Below are 19,630 nucleotides of genomic sequence, written 5' to 3'. Positions count from 1 at the left end.
TTCCTTCCCCACCCCATCTCCCTCATCCCCTGTCCCCCTCCTGCTTCTCCTCCTCCTCTTTCATGTTCTCTTCTACTTGCTTCTCATTGGTAGGAGTTTGCACCTTTCAAACAATTGCCTACAAAAGCACCCATTTTTAGAAGCCAGTGTCTGAACCAGCCATTGACATTGTTTCTGTGACATTTATGTCTTCCTTAGTTCTCTCAGTATTTGCTGTATTGTATGCATGAAGCATTATTCTAGGGTATGCAGCTGTTACCTGAATCTGAGGGTGATGACTGACGGTGGTGTGTGTAGTGTAGGTGAGGTTTTCTACAACCTTTGGCTAGCAGTTCCTTTTTTGAAGAGTTGTACAATGCTACCATTTCCCTTGCTTTCTAGGTCCTATATTCTCGGGATTCCATTTCAACACCTATATATAAATCCATCTATGTATCTGCTAAGGTTAACAGGTGGAAGAGTTTATTTAATAATCATTAGTACACAAATAACCTTCAACTGTCATCTGCCTAGCATTGATGAGCATTGGGGCCTTTAATATAATTGTTCATGGAACGGCCATTTCTTTTTATGGAAATCATGGGAGAGAGAAACTTTGAATTTATGGTTGCTTCTTCTCTCTTGACATTGACAGGACCCAGCCAGGAGTTCTGTCACTCTCACAATCATGGACTTGAGGCTCTCCATAATATGTTACAGAACCATGGTCAAGTTTGAAATAAAAAAGACCATGAGGAACTTTGTATTGGTAACTCTAATGCTGGGATTTTGGAGCCAGCTTGAAAGAGAGAGTCTGTGGGAAGCGTGGGATAGTAATTTTATGGTATTTAGGACATTGAGAAACTTTTGAGATTTAGGTATACCTGCTGTCCCTACTTTTTCTTGTGAAAATACAGCCCATGTTTTTGTGTTTTACTCATAAGTGATTATTAGCCCTGAGTTAGTTCTAACTGACTGGCTGAGCTTTCGGTGCCTATAAAGAAGGTGGGTCCAATGATCTCAGTTGGCAGAATGAACAAATTTCTCAGCTAAAGAAGATGTAAATGAGATTATTAAGTTTTAAAAGCTTTAAAAACACTCTCAAAGATTACTATAACTTAAAAGCCTATTGAAATAAATTCTGGGTTTGTGTCTTGCATCACAAAACCAGTTTGGAAGCTCGACTTAATGAGCTTAGCTGTCAATGTTTGCCAAGTTAATTGGAGAATATTGTGGTCTCCCTTTTTGTGCTGTGTAGACACTGGGGCTGGAACAGGCTTTGTTCCTCATAAGCCAAAGAACTGAATTCTGATGACGTAGGATGTGGACCAATGGGAAACCTGCTTCAGGGTTTTGGAAGATATCTTAAAAGTGACAGCCAAGGGGGGCGGGGACTGCATCAAGCGGAGAGGAGAGAGAAGTTTCTGCTGCTAAAGATCACGAATGGATTTATTTTTGTTTTTATCATGACTTAATACAATCTGATACCTCAGTAAATCACCAATCATAAAATTCTTCCTTGTAGTTAGTAAAAAATCAGAATTGACAAATATTTAAAATCTTTCTACACCCTCTCAGAGTATGATCACCGTTTAAAGTATATGTGAGTTGCCTGATTCTTGTTGTTTGTCGACTAGTTTAGAATTACATGTGGGGTGCAGTGATGAGCTTAGAGATGGATTTGCATATGTAGAAAACGTGTTATTTGCATTGCCACCAAAGTGTCTTGTAAGATGATTTGCAGTTGCATTTTTAGATCCAGTATGAATATAATGTTTAACTGACAGCTGTTGAAATTTTGAACTTTATAAGAAATGCTAAAATTTTAAAGAAAATGGAGTCTTAAAATATTGATTTTGTAGCTTAATTAGAAATATTTCTGATTTACTTGAAGTTGATGTTGTGATCAGTTTTCTAGCTTTATAACCTTTATTTCTAAATATTTTATTTTAAAAACTTTTGTATCCAATTATAAAGCCTAAAATTAAGGTTTGTAGTCACTTAGTAGTGTGTGTATGAGCTAGATTCTACACTCATTTTTATATAACCTTCATTTAAAGCAGTCCTAACTATTGCCAATTTATTTGTATTTGGACTTTAAAACAGAGAGAGAGTTATTGTCTATGGCTTTAAATTATGTAAAAGGATAATAAAAAAATGGAACCTGTTTAATTTTATTTGCTTTTGTCTGCTTTGGGCATTTTTTATTTGTTAGAAACCGTTGAGATAGCAATCTAAGCTCTTATTATATATATGTATACATATATACATATATATGCATTCTTTTATAATATTTCAGGAAAAAACTGTTTACTATACATTGTTGGCTAAAAGGGGTGTTTCATTCTCTTTAAAGTGACCATGTTTAAGTTCTATTTGAATTGTAATTCGCTAGAAAATATGTCTACCTTGGTAGAGTTCTTAATTTAGTGCCAAATTCCTTGTCAGTGTTCAGAAATCATTTACTATTACTGATAATGACAATGAGTTATTTGATTTCATACATTAAGAAGTATTTGTAAAGTGCAATTTTGTATTATTCAGTATAATGCTTTGTAGTTGATGCTACTGAGATTTTTGATTATGGAATCAAGAAAGAATGAATCTCTAAGATGAAGTCCTTCCTATACGAGCATGCCTAGAAAGCATACTCTTTCGAGTGTTTTGTTAGGTTGTTTGTGGAGATTACTTTAAGCCAGAAACAAACAAACAAAATTTTGAAGTTTCATTTTAGTCAAAATTATATCTAGCACTTGGGCTTATTGCTCCCATATTTTAATCAGTATTATAAAGTCGATACACCATGGCAACATTTTTCACATTAAATTAAAAGACATTCTGAGGTAGTCTGAGGAATTGCAGCATAACTAATTTATATTCTGATAGATTTAATCATCTTTTAAGACTAGTTCATGAGATGCTTTGATTTTTTTACAGTATTTGATGTGTAATGACAGAAAATGAATGCTTTCTCCTGCATTCCATGAAGGATGCATTTTAAAGAATAGAGCAATGTAATATTTACATGTAATTTTTAATGTTCTATAGTAATATTATGACTTTAAGTCATTAGAAGTAGGATAAGTTCCTCAAAGATAAATAGAAGGAAAGATGTTTATTTTCTTTTAATATCAATCACCATTATTATCAAAATATATTGCTTAACATATATTTCTTGACTTACTCCACTAACAACTATCTGTTTAAGAACCAGATTAATAGCCCTAGCCGGTTTTGCTCAGTGGATAGAGGGTCGGCCTGCGGACTCAAGGGTCTCAGGTTCGATTCCGGTCAAGGGCATGTACCTTGGTTGCAGGCACATCCCCAGTAGGGAGTGTTCAGGAGGCAGCTGATCAATGTTTCTAACTCTCTATCCTTCTCCCTTCCTCTCTGTAAAAAATCAATAATATATATATATTTTTAAAAAGAACCAGATTAATAATTTTAAGAGACAGGTTCCCTCCTGACCCTGGAAACTTAGAAATCTCATATAGCTGACAAATATTTGAGTAGATAGTGAGAACACCTACAGATAGTATACAGACAGAACTCACAGAAATGTACCGAAACTACTGCACCAACTTCTACTACACTCTAGGGCTTTGTGACCATAAGTCTCCTTGTCTAGCTGTTATACCATATTTTTTCTCTAACATATTGTGAATTAATTATCTGCTAGAGTTAGAACTAGAATATTGGAATATATTGAGAGCAAATCTAGAATTTCTTCAGCATGACTTGAAAAGAGTCTTAGTGACTGCCCATATAAATGCATAGGGGGGAAAACGTTTTTAAGTAGCCATGACACAACAAATTGGTGTTTCTGTGGATACACCCCATCTTACCTGTATGATATGGCTACACATGCAAAAGACACTAAGAACACACCATGACAAGCAAGTTGAATTTTACTATAGTTACAACTCATATTCTTTCTTTCCTGTCATATGAGTGGATTTTGACAACTACCTGTCCACTACTACTACCCCTTTGAAGAGATTCCTGATTGAAGAAGACATAAGATTGGAGAGGCATATTTACTCTGCCAACTCTCTTAATAGTGGGAAAATAAGTCAAATAATGAAAAATAAATATGCAATACTATACTTATTCTATCTATAAATTTCATTTCCAACCTCAGTGTGACCTGGGTTGGAGAATACAATTCCAACTGAAGGTATTGTGTGCAAATAAATGTTGAATGAAGTGTTTACAACTCTTAAGCATCACCTTTAGGGTAGATTTTCATGTAATTTGTAACGTATGAGTGTCAGAATCCTGCTATATGTGTTTCATTTGTTCATTTGTTCAGCTGTACCAGACTATTAGTTACCCAGAAACAAATAAACAAAAACAGTCCAAGTAAGTCCTGCACTTAGTATGTATATGCTCTGTTTTTCCCCTACACCTTAGATATTCAAACACCATCACTAAGGAGACCTTAAATGTGCTTCAAGAAGTGAAGGGTTGCAGAGTTTGTCCTAAATTGTATCAATACTCTCTAAGAGAGAGCTGGTGAGGAATAACCAGCCAGGAGCAAAGTGAATAGAAATGCTACTAAACAAACAGTATTGTTATTATCCTTTTAAAAGTCCAGGAAAGTTTTGCTGAAGAGTACAGTCCTAAAACACAATAGGAATAGAAGGGAAGGCCTGATATCTCCAATAAAATACGAATAATAATAATAATAATAATAAGAATAAGAAGAAGAAGAAGAAGAAGAAGAAGAAGAAGAAATATGTGTAAGGCTTTGACATTTGTCATCAAATATTCCAGTTGATGGATGAAGAACTTGAACTTGAAGCTGTTGGGTGGCTTCTCTCACAGTCTACAACTAGAAAGTGGCAGAGCGAGAAATAAAACTGAATTCTGCCTTTCCTCCATTACACCCACTGCATAGCTCCCCACCTCCCTGGGACAGCCTCAATTTACATGTTACTGTTTTCCCATCTAGTTATAAATATTCCCCTGATCACTCTGTGCCCTGGTTCAGATGGTGAATCATGTGATCATGTCAAATATCAAAATAATGTAATAACTATAACAATACATAGGGAAGAGAGAAGAGAAAAAAACGAAGAGTCGGTGAGTGAGATTTGTAGGCAATGAATGCAGAAATAGAAATATAAAAGAAAAACAAGAGAAAAAATAAAAGGATGGAAAATTTGAGGAGGGAGATGAAAGGAAAATGGGCTAATTACAAAATGCAGAGGAGGAAGAGAGAAAGAAATGACTTGTACATTTTAAAATGCAGTTTATTCTGAGAATCATGAGGGTCCTAGATTCAACCTCTCAAGTTTTACCTCAATGGCACAAATCTATGACTTGTCGAGACTTCTGAGACTTTTAAGTAGGAAAGAAACCATATAAAGAGTAGAAATATCTACAATAAAGTGATACTAAAAAAGTGGTCATTTTGAAATGACCTAAGCAGTTTCTATACAGGTGGCTAACGTGTACTTCAGTGGTGATTGTAGGCTATATTACAAATCTTAGAGATTGTAACCTTTCTTAGAGAAGCCATCTTAGGACATTCATGGTTCTGGGAATTATAATACGGTACTCATTTTCTTGTGGCATTTTTATTTCCTCAAACTCAGAGACAGTGTGCCAAATATTCCCTTTATTATTCCTTTGCTACTTTTTTTATTGCCCTTCTTCTTATTTTTGAGTGGCCTTTTCTTCCTCTTTATTTACTCTCTTAATATCTCCTCTATTAATTCTTCTCTTTTTCACTCCATTCCTATCCACTTTCCACCACATTGTTTTTAGAGAGCAGCAGTGGGCCCAGAACTGAAGCACTGAGGGAACCTCAACCTCAGATGTGCTGAATTGTCAGAAGTCCAGAGAGACTCAGAAAGTGTCTAAGATTGTTCAGTAATGTGACAGTCATGCCAAACTTAGAGACTATAAATCATGGCAAATAACCTTTTGTAATGCCAAATATATTTTTCAAATCATTAGCCATTTTTGGATGGAAATTGTTCCAAATCGAATCGCCTAGTTTTCTGCATTTTTAATTTTATAAACATGGCAACATTATGAAAAGTTTATAAAATAAGAGGAAAGTATCCATCTGTCTGGTATTTTAAGAAAATAATTAGCATGTTGTGTGCATGTCTTTCCAGTGTTTTAATGTAACAGTTTAAAAAATAAATACATGTGCACTGTAGGAAAAAAAATAAGGAAAATTAGGGAAGAAAAATGAACGTAGGCCAACATGATTTCCAGGGATTTATGGACTCTCTGAAGCTCCATTGCAGATGAAAAACACCTGGTAAAACTTTTTTCATTTTATTAAATTTTTTTTGGATGACACTGGTCAACAACATTACACAGGTTTCAGGTGCACAATTCTACAGCACAGCATCTGTACACTGTATCGGGTGTTCACTACCCCAAGTCAAATCTCTGCCTGCCACTATTATTATTATTTTTTTAAATCCTGACCCAAGGATATTTTCCATTGATTTTTAGAGAGAATAGAAGAGAGAGGGAAAGACAGAGGAGCCTGCAACCAAGGTACTTGCCCTTGACCAGAATTGAAACCGGGACCCTTTGGTCTGCAGGCCCATGCTCTATCCACTGAGCCAAACCAGCTAGGGCCCTACCACCATTCTTAAAGGCTTTGACCAGTGGTTCTCAAATTTGAGCCTGTCAGGCTCCCCTAAGCGAGGGTGGGGCTTGTGAAATACTGTTCAATAGGCCCCACCCCTACTTTCTGATTCAAGAGATCCTGGGTATGGCCCAATAATTTGCTTTTTTAGCAAGTTTCCTGGCATTTATTCTGCTCCAGAACCCATACTTTACTTTGACACCTACACTCACTCCAAATAGTGAACTTTTAGAACTCGCCTGTCTCTAAGATGAAGTTATCTTTAGGTTATTATTTTTCTTATGTTTATCCATAAAAATTAGTCAGGTTTGAGGTGGGTCATGCCATCTCGAGAACAATAGTTTATTCAGTTTTTATACTTTTTCAAAAATACTTTTCACCCTGGGGAGAATTTATTATTATTACTATTACTATTTCGTAGGTGAGGCCATTGAGACCTGATGTAATAATGGTTATGAGACCCTGAGTAGAACTTGTGTTTTCTTCTTCCTGATCTAGGACATTTCCCAGCTTCTTGGGTAGCCAGAGGATCATGCCAAGGGCAAGGAAGCATTAGACTGGCCGGGCCAGATTAGGAGGTCACCATGAGGACTATGGCTGGACACCCTATTCAGGGCATCATAAGTGCTCTTTAGTTGCTTCAGTAGTTTGCACTTCGATAGAACAAGGCAAGATGACTGGGAGAGTGCTACCTTCGCTTGAAGTTTATATAGACTAACTCCCTGAGCGGAGCTATTGTTGTATAGTTGAACAAAGATTTTTTTTTTCAATCATGGCTTCTCTCTTGAGCATTGGTTATAGTCCAAGCAGTTCTGCATTCTTCGCCATTGTGTGAGTAAATCCTGGGGCTTAAGTAAAGATCCAGTTGTCCTGCACACACTGAGCAATTCAAATGCATCATTAGTCTGAGGTCTTTAGCCATCATTTGGGTCAGCGGCCTGACTTCTGGATTGTACATACCTGTAGAGTTAAAACAGAAAACAAAGCCAACCAACAGCAACAAAACAATCGATGACCCAGCATAAGGTTGCCATTAAAGAAAAAAGTAAGGATAAAATAATCTATAATTTGAACAGTGTAAAATTTGAGGTTCTATGAAGGTCTTTCTAATAGCAAAACAGCAAGAAAAGTAACTTCAGGAAAAAAGAACACTTGTTTAAATTGAGTTAATTTAACCCAATGGAAAAGTACATTTTGCAGTTTTTTGTTGTTGTTTTGTTCATTTCACTGCACCACTGACCAGCTTTTAGGAAAAACTGGCCAACCCTCTTCTGCCCGTAAGTAGATCAGACTTAAAAGGTATCAAGGCAGAGAAGATTTCATCTACTCTAAAATAATTCCGTAATAAGATTCTTCTGTTTAATATTTTGTGGTTTCTTTGTTCCTTTGATTTCTAGAAAACTTTACATTGATTCTCATAATTTTAAAACTAAATTTCAAGCACTAAATTGAAACAGGTCCATGTCATTATACCCTTGATGGAAGAAAAAGTAGCTCTACTCAATCCTCCACATAATAAGACATGTAATCTTTAAATGGAGCAAAATCTCCCTCAGTTTCGGCTCCTTTAGTCCTAGCAACTGGTTCTCCCATTCATCCTTCCTCTCGGCCCACAGGACAGTGCTGGGTGCGGGGCGTGCAGTGAGGAAAGCAGTGGGACTTAAACTCACTGGTGTCTTGTGCAAACAGGGTTGTGATCAGTGCTACCCACCCATAGCTGGTGAAGAGGGATGAGGGGGGCATTCGAGCTTGTGTGAGTGACGTTTTGAAAAACACATGAGAGCTGGTGACAGTCCTCAGGGTACACAAGACGAAGGGGGTGCAGAGTGCAGGCTCTGGGGAACACTGCCCAGACTCCAAGTTCCTCAATTTACATGCTGGGGGCTTTACTGCTCTGAGGTTCCAGAACTGTGGAAGGCGTGTGCTCATACACTTACTTCAACTGAGTTGTTCTAAGAAATAACAGTTGAATGTGTGAGACAGTGCCTAGCATGTAAGGAAATATGCGACATTAGCTCTCCAGGCACAGAAAAAAGTATGCATGCCTTCCACTTAGGCTAATTTATCCATTATCTAACACAATTATGTTAAATAATAAATGCAAAGCCTCATATTTGGCCACCCGTTGTTTGTATAATCTCTTTTTTTTTTAAAAAAAAATATATTTTATTGATTTCCCACAGAGAGGAAGGGAGAGAGAGATAGAGAGTTAGAAACATCGATGGGAGAGAAACATCGATCAGCCGCCTCCTGCACACCTCCCACTGGGGATGTGCCCGCAACCCAGGTACATGCCCCTGACCGGAATCGAACCCGGGACCCCTCAGTCCGCAGGCCGACGCTCAATCCACTGAGCCAAACCGGTTTCAGCTGTATAATCTCTTTTAAAAGTAAACTAGTAATCTTATTTTTTGTTCTGTGTGACATCTTAGCACATACCACATAAGCAATGTAGAATAAAATAACTTGAAAACATTGTGTGTGTGTGTGTCTGTGTGTGTGTGTGTGTGTGTGTGTGTGTGTATCTCAGATTTCAAAATTTCTAGTCCTTTAAATAACCCATTTTAAATTCTCTTCGGAAAATTAAAAATATATATATTTTTATTGATTTTTAGAGAGAGAGGAAGGGAGAGGGGGAGAGAGAGGGAAACATTGTTGTGAGAGCAAAACATTGATCTAACCTGCAACCCAGGCATGTGCCCTGACCTGGAATCAGACTGGCAACCTTTATGGTGCACAGGATGGTGTCCAACCACCTGAAGCCACGCCATCCAGGGCTGAGGATGGTGTTCTTAAAGTTCAATTTTCTAGTGTCATATCTTTTGGTGAGACGGTTGTTATGCGGCCAGGATGGCAAAGATAATTTAGACTCTCTCCCACCTGGCGTGTATTAATGGCAGCGAGGTACTTGGTAGTGCTCACTGATAGATGCCTCTATTCTAATCACAGATCACTGAAGATGTGCAATATCCTCAGCTTTTTAAATTGAGGCTGGTGTGTGTGTGTGAGTGCACATGTGTGTGCACACCATGAGCCACCAAGGAAGTGCTCATGGCACCAAGGTGGTGTCATAAGCAAGGCAGGGCACAAGCATGCTAAGCAAAGCGCCATCTGACTTCTTACATGTAAGTCTTAAAAAAAAAACTTATATTCACTGTAACACAAGTCAAAGTTTTAAGATCATAGTAGGTTCAAGTTAAAGAGCCTAAATTTAAAAAGGCAACAAAACAAATAAGTTTCTATTTTTTTTATTTTTCATTTTTTTGGAAAATAAGCACAACTCAATGTGGGTATTGCTTTTGCTTGAAAGCAAATATAAACGCTGCTGCTTACTAAATGTATGACCTCCAGCAAGAAAGTGTGTCAGGGAAAATGGAAATATCTGTCTCATGGTATTATTACAAGGGTTGCATGAGCCATTGTATGCACAATGCTTAGCATAGATTGCACTTGGCAAATAGTAGATATTCAGTTAAAAGTAGTTACTATTATTATTTATAACCCCCCATGCTTGCATATTTAATTAGACCCTTGAACAGTTAATACCTTAACTCAATGAAATGAGCACTTAGTGGCATACTTTTTAATACTTTGGTATGGAATTAAAGGGATATATAAATTTGTGCTGGTTTGCTCATTATTTTTTGTTTGTGTGTATAATTGTCCCAATTATATTCCAAATTCCAAAAGAATCACTTTTATTATATTTGTTCACTCAAAGCATGTTCTGGGCTGAAAACAGATAATCTACACTAATAAAAGACAAAGATGTTAATCGACCGTACCTTCCCTACGCCCTAAGCCACTCCCACCAGCCAATCAGTGTGACGATATGCAAATTAACCCAACCAAGATGGCAGCCAGCAGCCACAGAGCTGGAGCAAGCAGGAGGCTTGGTTGCCCAGGCGATGGAGGAAGCCAAGCTTCCTGCCAGCCCTGAGTCGGCTATGGCCTCCACAAAAGGCAACAAAGTTTCAATTATAGAAGATAAACAAATCCCAGATATCTGCTTCCAGCCAGCCTCCACGGGGAGCCAGGGTGGCTGGGGGCCATGGCCAGCCTGCAAACAGCCCTCAGCCCCTCACCCAGGCTGGCCTCACCCTCAAGGGGTAAGGTCCCTCACTGGGGGCTTGGCCTGCCTGAAAACAGCCTGCAGCCCCTCACCCAGGCTGGCCAGGCACCCCAGCGGGACCCCCGATTCTGAAGGGGCTGTGGCAAGCCTGAAAATAGCCATCCCCCGCCTCCTCAGCTGCGCTAAGGATGTCTGACTTCAGCTTAGGCCTGGTCCCCGCTGGCAAATGGACATCCCCCGAGGGCTCCTGGGCTGCCAGCGTGATGTCTGACTGCCAGCTTAGGCCTGATCTCCTGGGGAGCGGGACTAAACAGCAGATGGACATCCCCCAAGGGATCCCAGACTGCAAGAGGGCACAGGACGGGCTGAGGGACCACCACTCCTCCCCGCCATGAGTGCACAAATTTTTGTGCACCGGGCCTCTAGTTTTTAATAATGGTATTCCATGGACAAAAGTCAGTAGCATCAAAAAATAATCATTTCCCCCCCAAATCCTCAGAAGCACAAGTCAGTAGTGAACTTCTGACAATATGAATAAATCAGGTAGAATTTTGAAGGTGACACTTTGTTTCCTGGAAAAGTAAGTTTCTTAATTTGCTTGCCCACAATCTTCTTTCTGCAGCACAATGAGGAAGAAGAAAAAGGTTAAAGCAAACACGAAAAACTGAAGCCCTAAGCATCACAACAATGCCAATTTTTAGAGGGGAGACAGCAGAGAGGTTGTGGTCCCAAGAGACACTTGGGGAACTTTGCAGACAGTGCCTTGGGCTCCGGAGCAGAGGCTGGCCTGCGAGGACCTCCAGGAACAGGCTCAGGGCTCTTTAATAAGTATTCCAGGGAGTCAGGCTTTCCTGGAAAAAACAAATTAGTGGGAGAAGCCAGTACTGTGCAATTTCAGTTTTAAAAATAGCCAGGCATTGTGAAGGCTGCTGTGTGCGTGAGAGAAAAAAGAAAGCCCTTGTTAGTATTTGCCTCTGCTTCCATGCTAAAACAGAGCCGCTACACTGACATTTTTGCCCTGCTGAAACTGCAAAGGTCATAGGGTTTGTATCACTTGGAATGGCTTTTGGTCCTTCCCAGGACAAAGTTTGGGGGGTGGATTGTGTCGTTCTGTATCCATTCGTCTTGCACTAGAGGACAGCCAGGTGATGGCTCTGCCCCTTTCTCTCAGGACCAGAGCTGCTCCTTGATGTCTGTTTCAGCTCTTCATTTGCCTAATTGCCCTGGGAGCCCGGCAGGGACCTTCCCTGCAGCTGTGGCTCAGCTGACTGCAGGGACCCTACCTGGCACTCGAAGTTGGTGCGTCAGCATTTTAGGTAGAAATGAATGAAAAATCAATCAGGATGACTGCAGTGGTAGCACACACAACTCTAACCTACTTTGTCCATAACTTTCAACTAGTCACCATAGACCCAAGCAGTGTTTAAGATGGTAACTGTATCTGTAACAAAAGTGCTTCTGCTTAATCAGGCTTTTAACTTTGTCCATAACTTTCAACTAGTCACCATAGATCCAAGCAGTGTTTAAGATGGTAACTGAATCTGTAACAAAAGTGCTTCTGCTTAATCAGGCTTTTTTTTTTTTTTTTTGTCCTCTTTTCCACTTAGAACAAGCAAATCTAACCTGCCTAGGGAGCCACATGGAAAATGAATGATATTGTCTAGTTTCATGCAAATATTCTCTATTTGCCCTGGTTTAACATTCAGTGATAAATTTCCAGATATGTATAAATTGTCTTAGTAACTTATACTTCAAATTCAGAGGTCCAAACAGCTTTAAAAAAAAAAAAAAGTCTGTTATATCCTTGCCACATATCTTTGTAACTTGCTATAGCACTCTGTTATCAAAATTACACTGTCTTAAATTTTACAATTCTGCAAAGATAGAGTTAAACACTATTTGGACTCTGGCTACATGAGGGAAAGTGAAATTGTTCAAAGCTGCAGTGTTCGGCTCCCAAAGACAGCTACAGAAACTTTCTGAACAGATTGGGTTAAACATTTTTACAGACCCATTCTGTGATGATAAGGCGGCAATAAGTTGTGCAGTGCAACACTCCGAAGGGCTCCAAATCTCACAAGCCTCTTTGTATGTGATGCTCTCACAGTGAGGAAGATCCTTGGGGCTATAAAGATGAAGAGCCTTCTTCTTCTGGTGCTGATCTCCATCTGCTGGGCTGATCATCCTTCAGACAACTACACTCTAGATCATGGCAGAGTCATTCACATCCAAGGTAAGAAAACACAGGTTCTCTTATGAACGTCAAACGAATTTCAAGTTACTTAGAGTTGAGATGCTGCGTTTGTGTTTCTTCATTAGTTCTGCTGCACTGACTTTTCCCTTTCCTTTCTGCTAATTGGTGAACATGCTCCCTGGCTTTTGAATGCGATAGCATGACAGTAGAGTTAGGAATTGGGGACAATTAAAGTGGAATGGCTTATGAATGTCCGACTGCAGGGAATTGATGTAATTGTTCCAGGCTTTTTAGCACAGTTGCTACCTTTCTTGTAAGTAGAACAGAGGACATAAAGTTTATTTCAGCGCAAGGCAAAGGGGGTGGGGAGAAGTAGGAAGTAAAACTTACGATGTAAGGTCATGCTGCTGCTAGAGTAAGCATTAGGAAAAACTATGTGAAAATGAAAGTCAGAAAGCTAAGCTTCAGGAGAAAGTAACTCACCGCGTGATAATCTCCTTTGGTGAATATTTAGCTCCGATTGACCAGTATGTTGCCTCTGCATGTTTCTGTTCAGCTCAGCTGAATCCTCAGCCTTAGAGCTGTAAAGAGGTTTGGGGCTGCAGTGCAATGCAGCTATTTCCTCCGTCCCAGCTTCAGACGAGGGGCATCCTGCACTCAGAAAGCTAAGAGACTTATGCAATAAGGAAAAGACCGTTCTAAAGGAGCTGTCGCTTCTCTCTTTGCCCTGGTGTGCTGAATAATTAAAAGAAGAATGACAGGATTTAACAGTTTAAACATATGATGACATTAATTTTAGATGAACTCAGTTTGGGGACCAGAAGCATTATAAGTTCGCTAAGAGACATAAAACATCAAGTTATATCCTCAAGGTCAAAAGTGTAGTCTCAGAAAATTGCATCCACTGTTGCGAAGTATGAGTTGTGAAGGTCAAATGATAGTGTAAGTCTGGCTAGAAGTATTTTCCTGTACATATTGTGACTACACAAATAGGGTTCTGAATTTGACAATAGCTTGCTGTTTTAGACATATCTCTTTCACTTCTTTTGGCTTCCAACAGCTTTATGTCTTTTGCTGGACTGTGAAAAGGAATTATATAATCATAAATCGTACTATGCAAGCTGCTGACTCAGCTGTTTTTTAATGTATACAGTAGAGGAATCAAAGCTGTTCCCAGACACTATATTTACACAGAGAGATTTCTGATGAGGAACAACATCTTTTTAACATCTAGTCACAGAATACAGTTCAGCCAAAAGGTTAATACTGAGTCATGATTAACAATAGCAGGTTTAAAGCTGATGTAAAATTAACGTTAGCTGTGGTTTCAAGTTATTATTAGACAGATATCTGTTATATTATGAACTATGTGCAAATCATTTAGTTTAAAGTGCACTCAGAGTATGCAAATATTACTTTGGGAGTGTATTAACATTTTAAAAGTTACTCCTGGGGAGCCTTTAAATTAGACTTGAGTTTCATCAGTGAGGAAAACTTCTGTGGCCCCAGCCTTTCCATCCCATATACTCTGCTGGAATTAAGTGCAAAGGAATTTCTGACACGAGGTATCAGAATTATCCACAGTATTGCATACACTCACAAATTAAAAAAATAACTTGATAGTTCATTTTTTAATTGCAAATTCATATTCTTAGAAAGTTACTCATAGCTTTCAAATAATAAAACTAGACAGCCTACCTTCTGCTTGTAGAAGCCTATACTGAAATGTAATTTGAATCAGGATTATGATGCTATGTCCATACATCTTAATTTATTTTAAAATTGGTCCAAATACCTGTTCTTGTTTTTCATCTAATAAAAAGTTTTCTTTTTTCCTTTATGATAGCATTTAGGTTGAACATTCATATCTTCAGTCCTCCAGAGAAACACCTCTAAGTGTCCTGACATAATTTCGGTTGTCATTTACAATGCAAAAAATAACATGTATAGCACACGAGAGAATCATTATAGCAGATAGTCTGCATTCCTCACTTGAAATACTAGTTTCTTATATTTAAACTCCTGTTTGTCAAACTACATTAGTTTCTTATATTTAAACTTTTATTTGTCAAACATGGCCCAAAAGGAATTTAAAGGAGCTTAAACCCTCATAAAATTTTGTAAGAATTTTGTAGTCAGATGACTAAGTTAGTAAATCTGGCTTTCAAATTCCTGAGTTGTACTGATAAGCACAATGGGCTCCTCTCAGTGATAGAAAATTGTTCAGAATTCGCATTACTGCAAAAACACCTTTTCTATCTCCCCACGTTTATTAAATTTCTATGTTTGTATTCCCAGGCCCAAATGACACCAGGGCAATATGCACATTATTCCCAAATTCCCCTACGCTGCTTTGATGAAGATGTTCAACACTTAGATAGTATGTTCTTGAGCCTCAGGCATAAGAGTTACCTAATTATTTTTTGAAGGCTTCCTCCCAAATTTGTTATGGGAGCATCTATAGATACATGGGGACAAAAACATTTAATCTGGCTTTTTCTTTTTAAAAAAATGGAATTACCAGGAAAGAAAATGCAAGTATAGAAGCCTGTGTAGTGTTTCCAGTGAAAAGCATGTGTCTGGTTATGAAAAAGGAAACTCTCCCAGTTTCTTATGAAGAAAGACACAGCCTTTGATAAAAAATGCACATATACTCATTCATGCCTTTTAACTATTTTATTGAAGCTGTTTGAAAGCAAGCTTTACTTGTCCATGGAGCCTGCCAATGTAGTTCCCAATGTAGAAGATAGTAATTTCTTAAAATATAGCTACAGGAAGAGGTAGCTGCTGTTAATACTGTCTCTACAGCACTCTCCACTAATACATTACATCCCTCGTTTCCTGACATGCCTAGTCAAACAACTTCTAACTCCTTTGAAACTTGAGACCATTAGGAAGAGTTTTATATGGAATACCAAATCACACAAAAGTCTCTTTTAAATAAATACGTGGATGAGGTCCAAAAACTCTTTCTGTACATTTTTAATTACCAGTAGACGTTCAAAGGTAAGGGTGTCCATGGAGCCTGCCAATGTAGTTCCCAATGTAGAAGATAGTAATTTCTTAAAATATAGCTACAGGAAGAGGTAGCTGCTGTTAATACTGTCTCTACAGCACTCTCCACTAATACATTACATCCCTCGTTTCCTGACATGCCTAGTCAAACAACTTCTAACTCCTTTGCTATAGATACATGGGGACAAAAACATTTAATCTGGCTTTTTCTTTTTAAAAAAGTGGAATTACCAGGAAAGAAAATGCAAGTATAGAAGCCTGTGCAGTGTTTCCGGTGAAAAGCATGTGTCTGGTTATGAAAAAGGAAACTCTCCCAGTTTCTTATGAAGAAAGACACAGCCTTTGATAAAAAATGCACATATACTCATTCATGCCTTTTAACTATTTTATTGAAGCTGTTTGAAAGCAAGCTTTACTTGTCCATGGAGCCTGCCAATGTAGTTCCCAATGTGAAAGACAGTAATTTCTTAAAATATAGCTATAGGAAGAGATAGCTGCTGTTAATACTGTCTCTACAACACTTTCCACTAATACATTACATCCCTCGTTTCCTGATATGCCTAGTCAAACAACTTCTAACTCCTTTACCGAGAGCCAATGGCGTCCTTCCTCTGGTGGTCAAATGCGGTCTTCCGACAAGTTCGAGACTTCCCCCCCAATGCCACTACTGACTTCAGATATTGGACATTTAATTTCTTCAAGTTTCCTTCCCCTCACCTATAAAATCGGGCATAATCACCATTTACTCCATAGAGCTTTGTAGGAATTAAGTTAGGCAATATTTGGATAATATTTGGATAAGTGCCTACTACTGAGCCTGGCACACAATAAACTCCCAATAGATGACGGTTATTATCATCATCATGTTTGTTACTTCCTCACTGACATGGAAAAGGAGGTACAAAGACTGGTGGAAAAGCTCATGCTTTTCAAACTTATTTGTAACAGAACCTTAGTTCTAATGAAGTAAACGTTCTATAAGTTGCCTTCTTTGTCCTCTTTAGTTTCACAAATGAAAATTTCCCCCAATAGTATTAGATAGTATCCAGTCCTTTTACTTTCCTTGTAAACACAGAAGCTTTTCAAACTTAAGTAATTTTCCTTTATTAGACTTATTAGGTGAATGCCGATAAGCTAAATGTTCTTCTTTTATAATTTTAAAAATAGTTTTAAAATAGCAAGAATAACATTGTTGCCCTCTATTTAATAAGTAAAATGTACTGTCACTTTCTCAAAAGATAAAACAGTAATAGTTTTTAAGGGAAGAATTGTCAGAAGTTTATTTCTCTGGGTAGAAAAATAATGTATATCTAGAATCCTTGGCAGAAGTGGACATTCTCCATCCAGGGGTTTGGCTCCTTTATCCTGTGTGTCTCAAATAACTCCTCTGTCCTGCTTAGCATGGGTTACTTTTTTGTTAAAATAGCTCCATTTCCCCCATCAGATGGTCAGATTTTTAACACCACAACTGTATAGTTGTGCCTGGCACATAGTATGCGCTTAATATGTATATGTTTGTTGAATAAATGGATGAGTATAATGGAATACATCCAAATTGCCATTATCATAATGAGCATTTCTTAAATCCCGTGGCATCCAGGGCATTTAGCAATGCAATGACATAGTGTGTAGACTTAATGAACATTAACTAGATGACTGCTTTCATTATAATGATGATAAAAGCTAAACCATAGTTTATAGATTTTAAGGACTTAAGATGACTTCAATATATGATATCTAGATTAATATCCCATTGTACAAATAAAGAAATCAAGACCCAGAGATTTTATATTTCTTGTCCCTGGTAGCATGGCTAATGAGGAGCAGTGACTCTTGGCTAATCCCTTCCCCTCTTCAAGTATGGGCTCATTTCTCACCTTCTCAATGAATTTTCCCTGACTATTGCAGTCTCCTACTCCTAAAGGACCCCAATCTCTCTCACATCTTTTCCTTTTCTCTGTAGCACTGGCTAATTACTTTACCTATTTTGCATAATAATTTGTGTCCATCTCAAGGTCCGTTTCACAAGGACAGAGACATCTGATGTATCCAAGTCACCTAAATCAGTACCTGGCATATAGTAGGTGGTCAATGCATGTTTATTGAATAAATCCAGGACCAAAATCCCGGTATTATTCCTAATCAATTTCTAGTCAGTCTTTCCAAATGTCAGGGAAATAGTTTCAGTTCATAGAAAGAGAGGCAGCAGGTGAAGAAGAGGATTATGAGATTGGGTAATTGGTCATATGCATGGCTCCCACACTGCACACAGCATCTTACTCTCCATGAGGGTCCATCAGAGGCAGGAAACAGCAATCTTTCTAATGTGTGCATGCAGCTGTGAAGAGCAGTCATTTTACATTTGGTCACTGCAATGCTACCTTGTTCCTTATGTAATATCTGCAGAGTCGGGATCTGGTGGTGCAGAGTGGATCAAAAGAAGTGGAGTGAATTTAAAAATGTGTGATCACAAGCCATCCACTGAGCCAAAGTTTAATGGGAGAAGTAGATAAGTGCTACTCTGGCTTAATTTTCTCTGTTCCGCTGAAAACTCATTTGAATTCTATGAGTCTACTATGAAAAGTTAAATTAATTAATTTTGTCTTTTTAAGACAGAGTATGCTATTTACAGCCACAAATGAAAAATTCACAAATATCAAGGATATTTTCCAAATGGCATTTAGATAAATATACACACTGTTAATAATTCTATCTAAAAAATATTAGCTAAAAGTATCATAGTTTTTAAGGGAAGAATTGTCAGAAGTTTATCTCTCTGGGTAGAAAAATAATATATATCTAGAATCCTTGGCAGAAGTAGACATTCCCATTTCAGGGGTTTGGCTCCTTTATCCTGTTTGTCTCAAATAACTCCTCTGTCCTGCTTAGCATGGGTTACTTTTTTGTTAAAATAGCTCCATTTCCCCCATCAGATGGTCAGATTTTTAACACCACAACTGTATAGTTGTGCCTGGCACATAGTATGCGCTTAATATGTATATGTTTGTTGAATAAATGGATGAGTATAATGGAATACATCCAAATTGCCATTATCATAATGAGCATTTCTTAAATCCCGTGGCATCCAGGGCATTTAGCAATGCAATGACATAGTGTGTAGACTTAATGAACATTAACTAGATGACTGCTTTCATTATAATGATGATAAAAGCTAAACCATAGTTTATAGAATTTAAGGACTTAAGATGACTTCAATATATGATATCTAGATTAATATCCCATTGTACAAATAAAGAAATCAAGACCCAGAGATTTTGTATTTCTTGTCCCTGGTAGCATGGCTAATGAGGAACAGTGTCTCTTGGCTAATCCCTTCCCCTCTTCAAGTATGGGCTCATTTCTCACCTTCTCAATGAATTTTCCCTGACTATTGCAGTCTCCTACTCCTAAAGGACCCCAATCTCTCTCACATCTTTTCCTTTTCTCTGTAGCACTGGCTAATTACTTTACCTATTTTGCATAATAATTTGTGTCCATCTCAAGGTCCGTTTCACAAGGACAGAGACATCTGATGTATCCAAGTCACCTAAATCAGTATCCAAGTCACCTGGCATATAGTAGGTGGTCAATACATGTTTATTGAATAAATCCAGGACCGAGATCCCGGTATTATTCCTAATCAATTTCTAGTCAGTCTTCCCAAATGTCAGGGAAATAGTTTCAGTTCATAGAAAGAGAGGCAGCAGGTGAAGAAGAGGATTATGAGATTGGGTAATTGGCTGTATGCATGGCT

The 19,630-nt window shown here is 38.2% G+C and overlaps 1 protein-coding gene across 1 annotated transcript in view; it reads left to right on the top strand.

The window, feature by feature from the left end:
* The window catches only part of HAPLN1 (hyaluronan and proteoglycan link protein 1), a 73,400-nt gene that overhangs the window by 32,126 nt on the left and 21,644 nt on the right, over window positions 1–19,630 (top strand). Inside the window, exon 2 of the mRNA XM_015571671.1 lies at window positions 12,775–12,900. Within this exon, the coding sequence (XP_015427157.1) occupies window positions 12,801–12,900 (100 nt within the window). The 5' untranslated portion in view covers window positions 12,775–12,800. The remainder of the gene's footprint in view (window positions 1–12,774; window positions 12,901–19,630) is intronic.

This window comes from Myotis davidii, unplaced genomic scaffold (genome assembly GCF_000327345.1).
Source record: "Myotis davidii unplaced genomic scaffold, ASM32734v1 scaffold44, whole genome shotgun sequence".
In the NCBI taxonomy this organism is placed as follows: domain Eukaryota; kingdom Metazoa; phylum Chordata; class Mammalia; order Chiroptera; family Vespertilionidae; genus Myotis; species Myotis davidii.
Note: the sequence above shows the minus strand (reverse complement) of the source record. Positions and strands in the feature narration are given on the sequence as shown.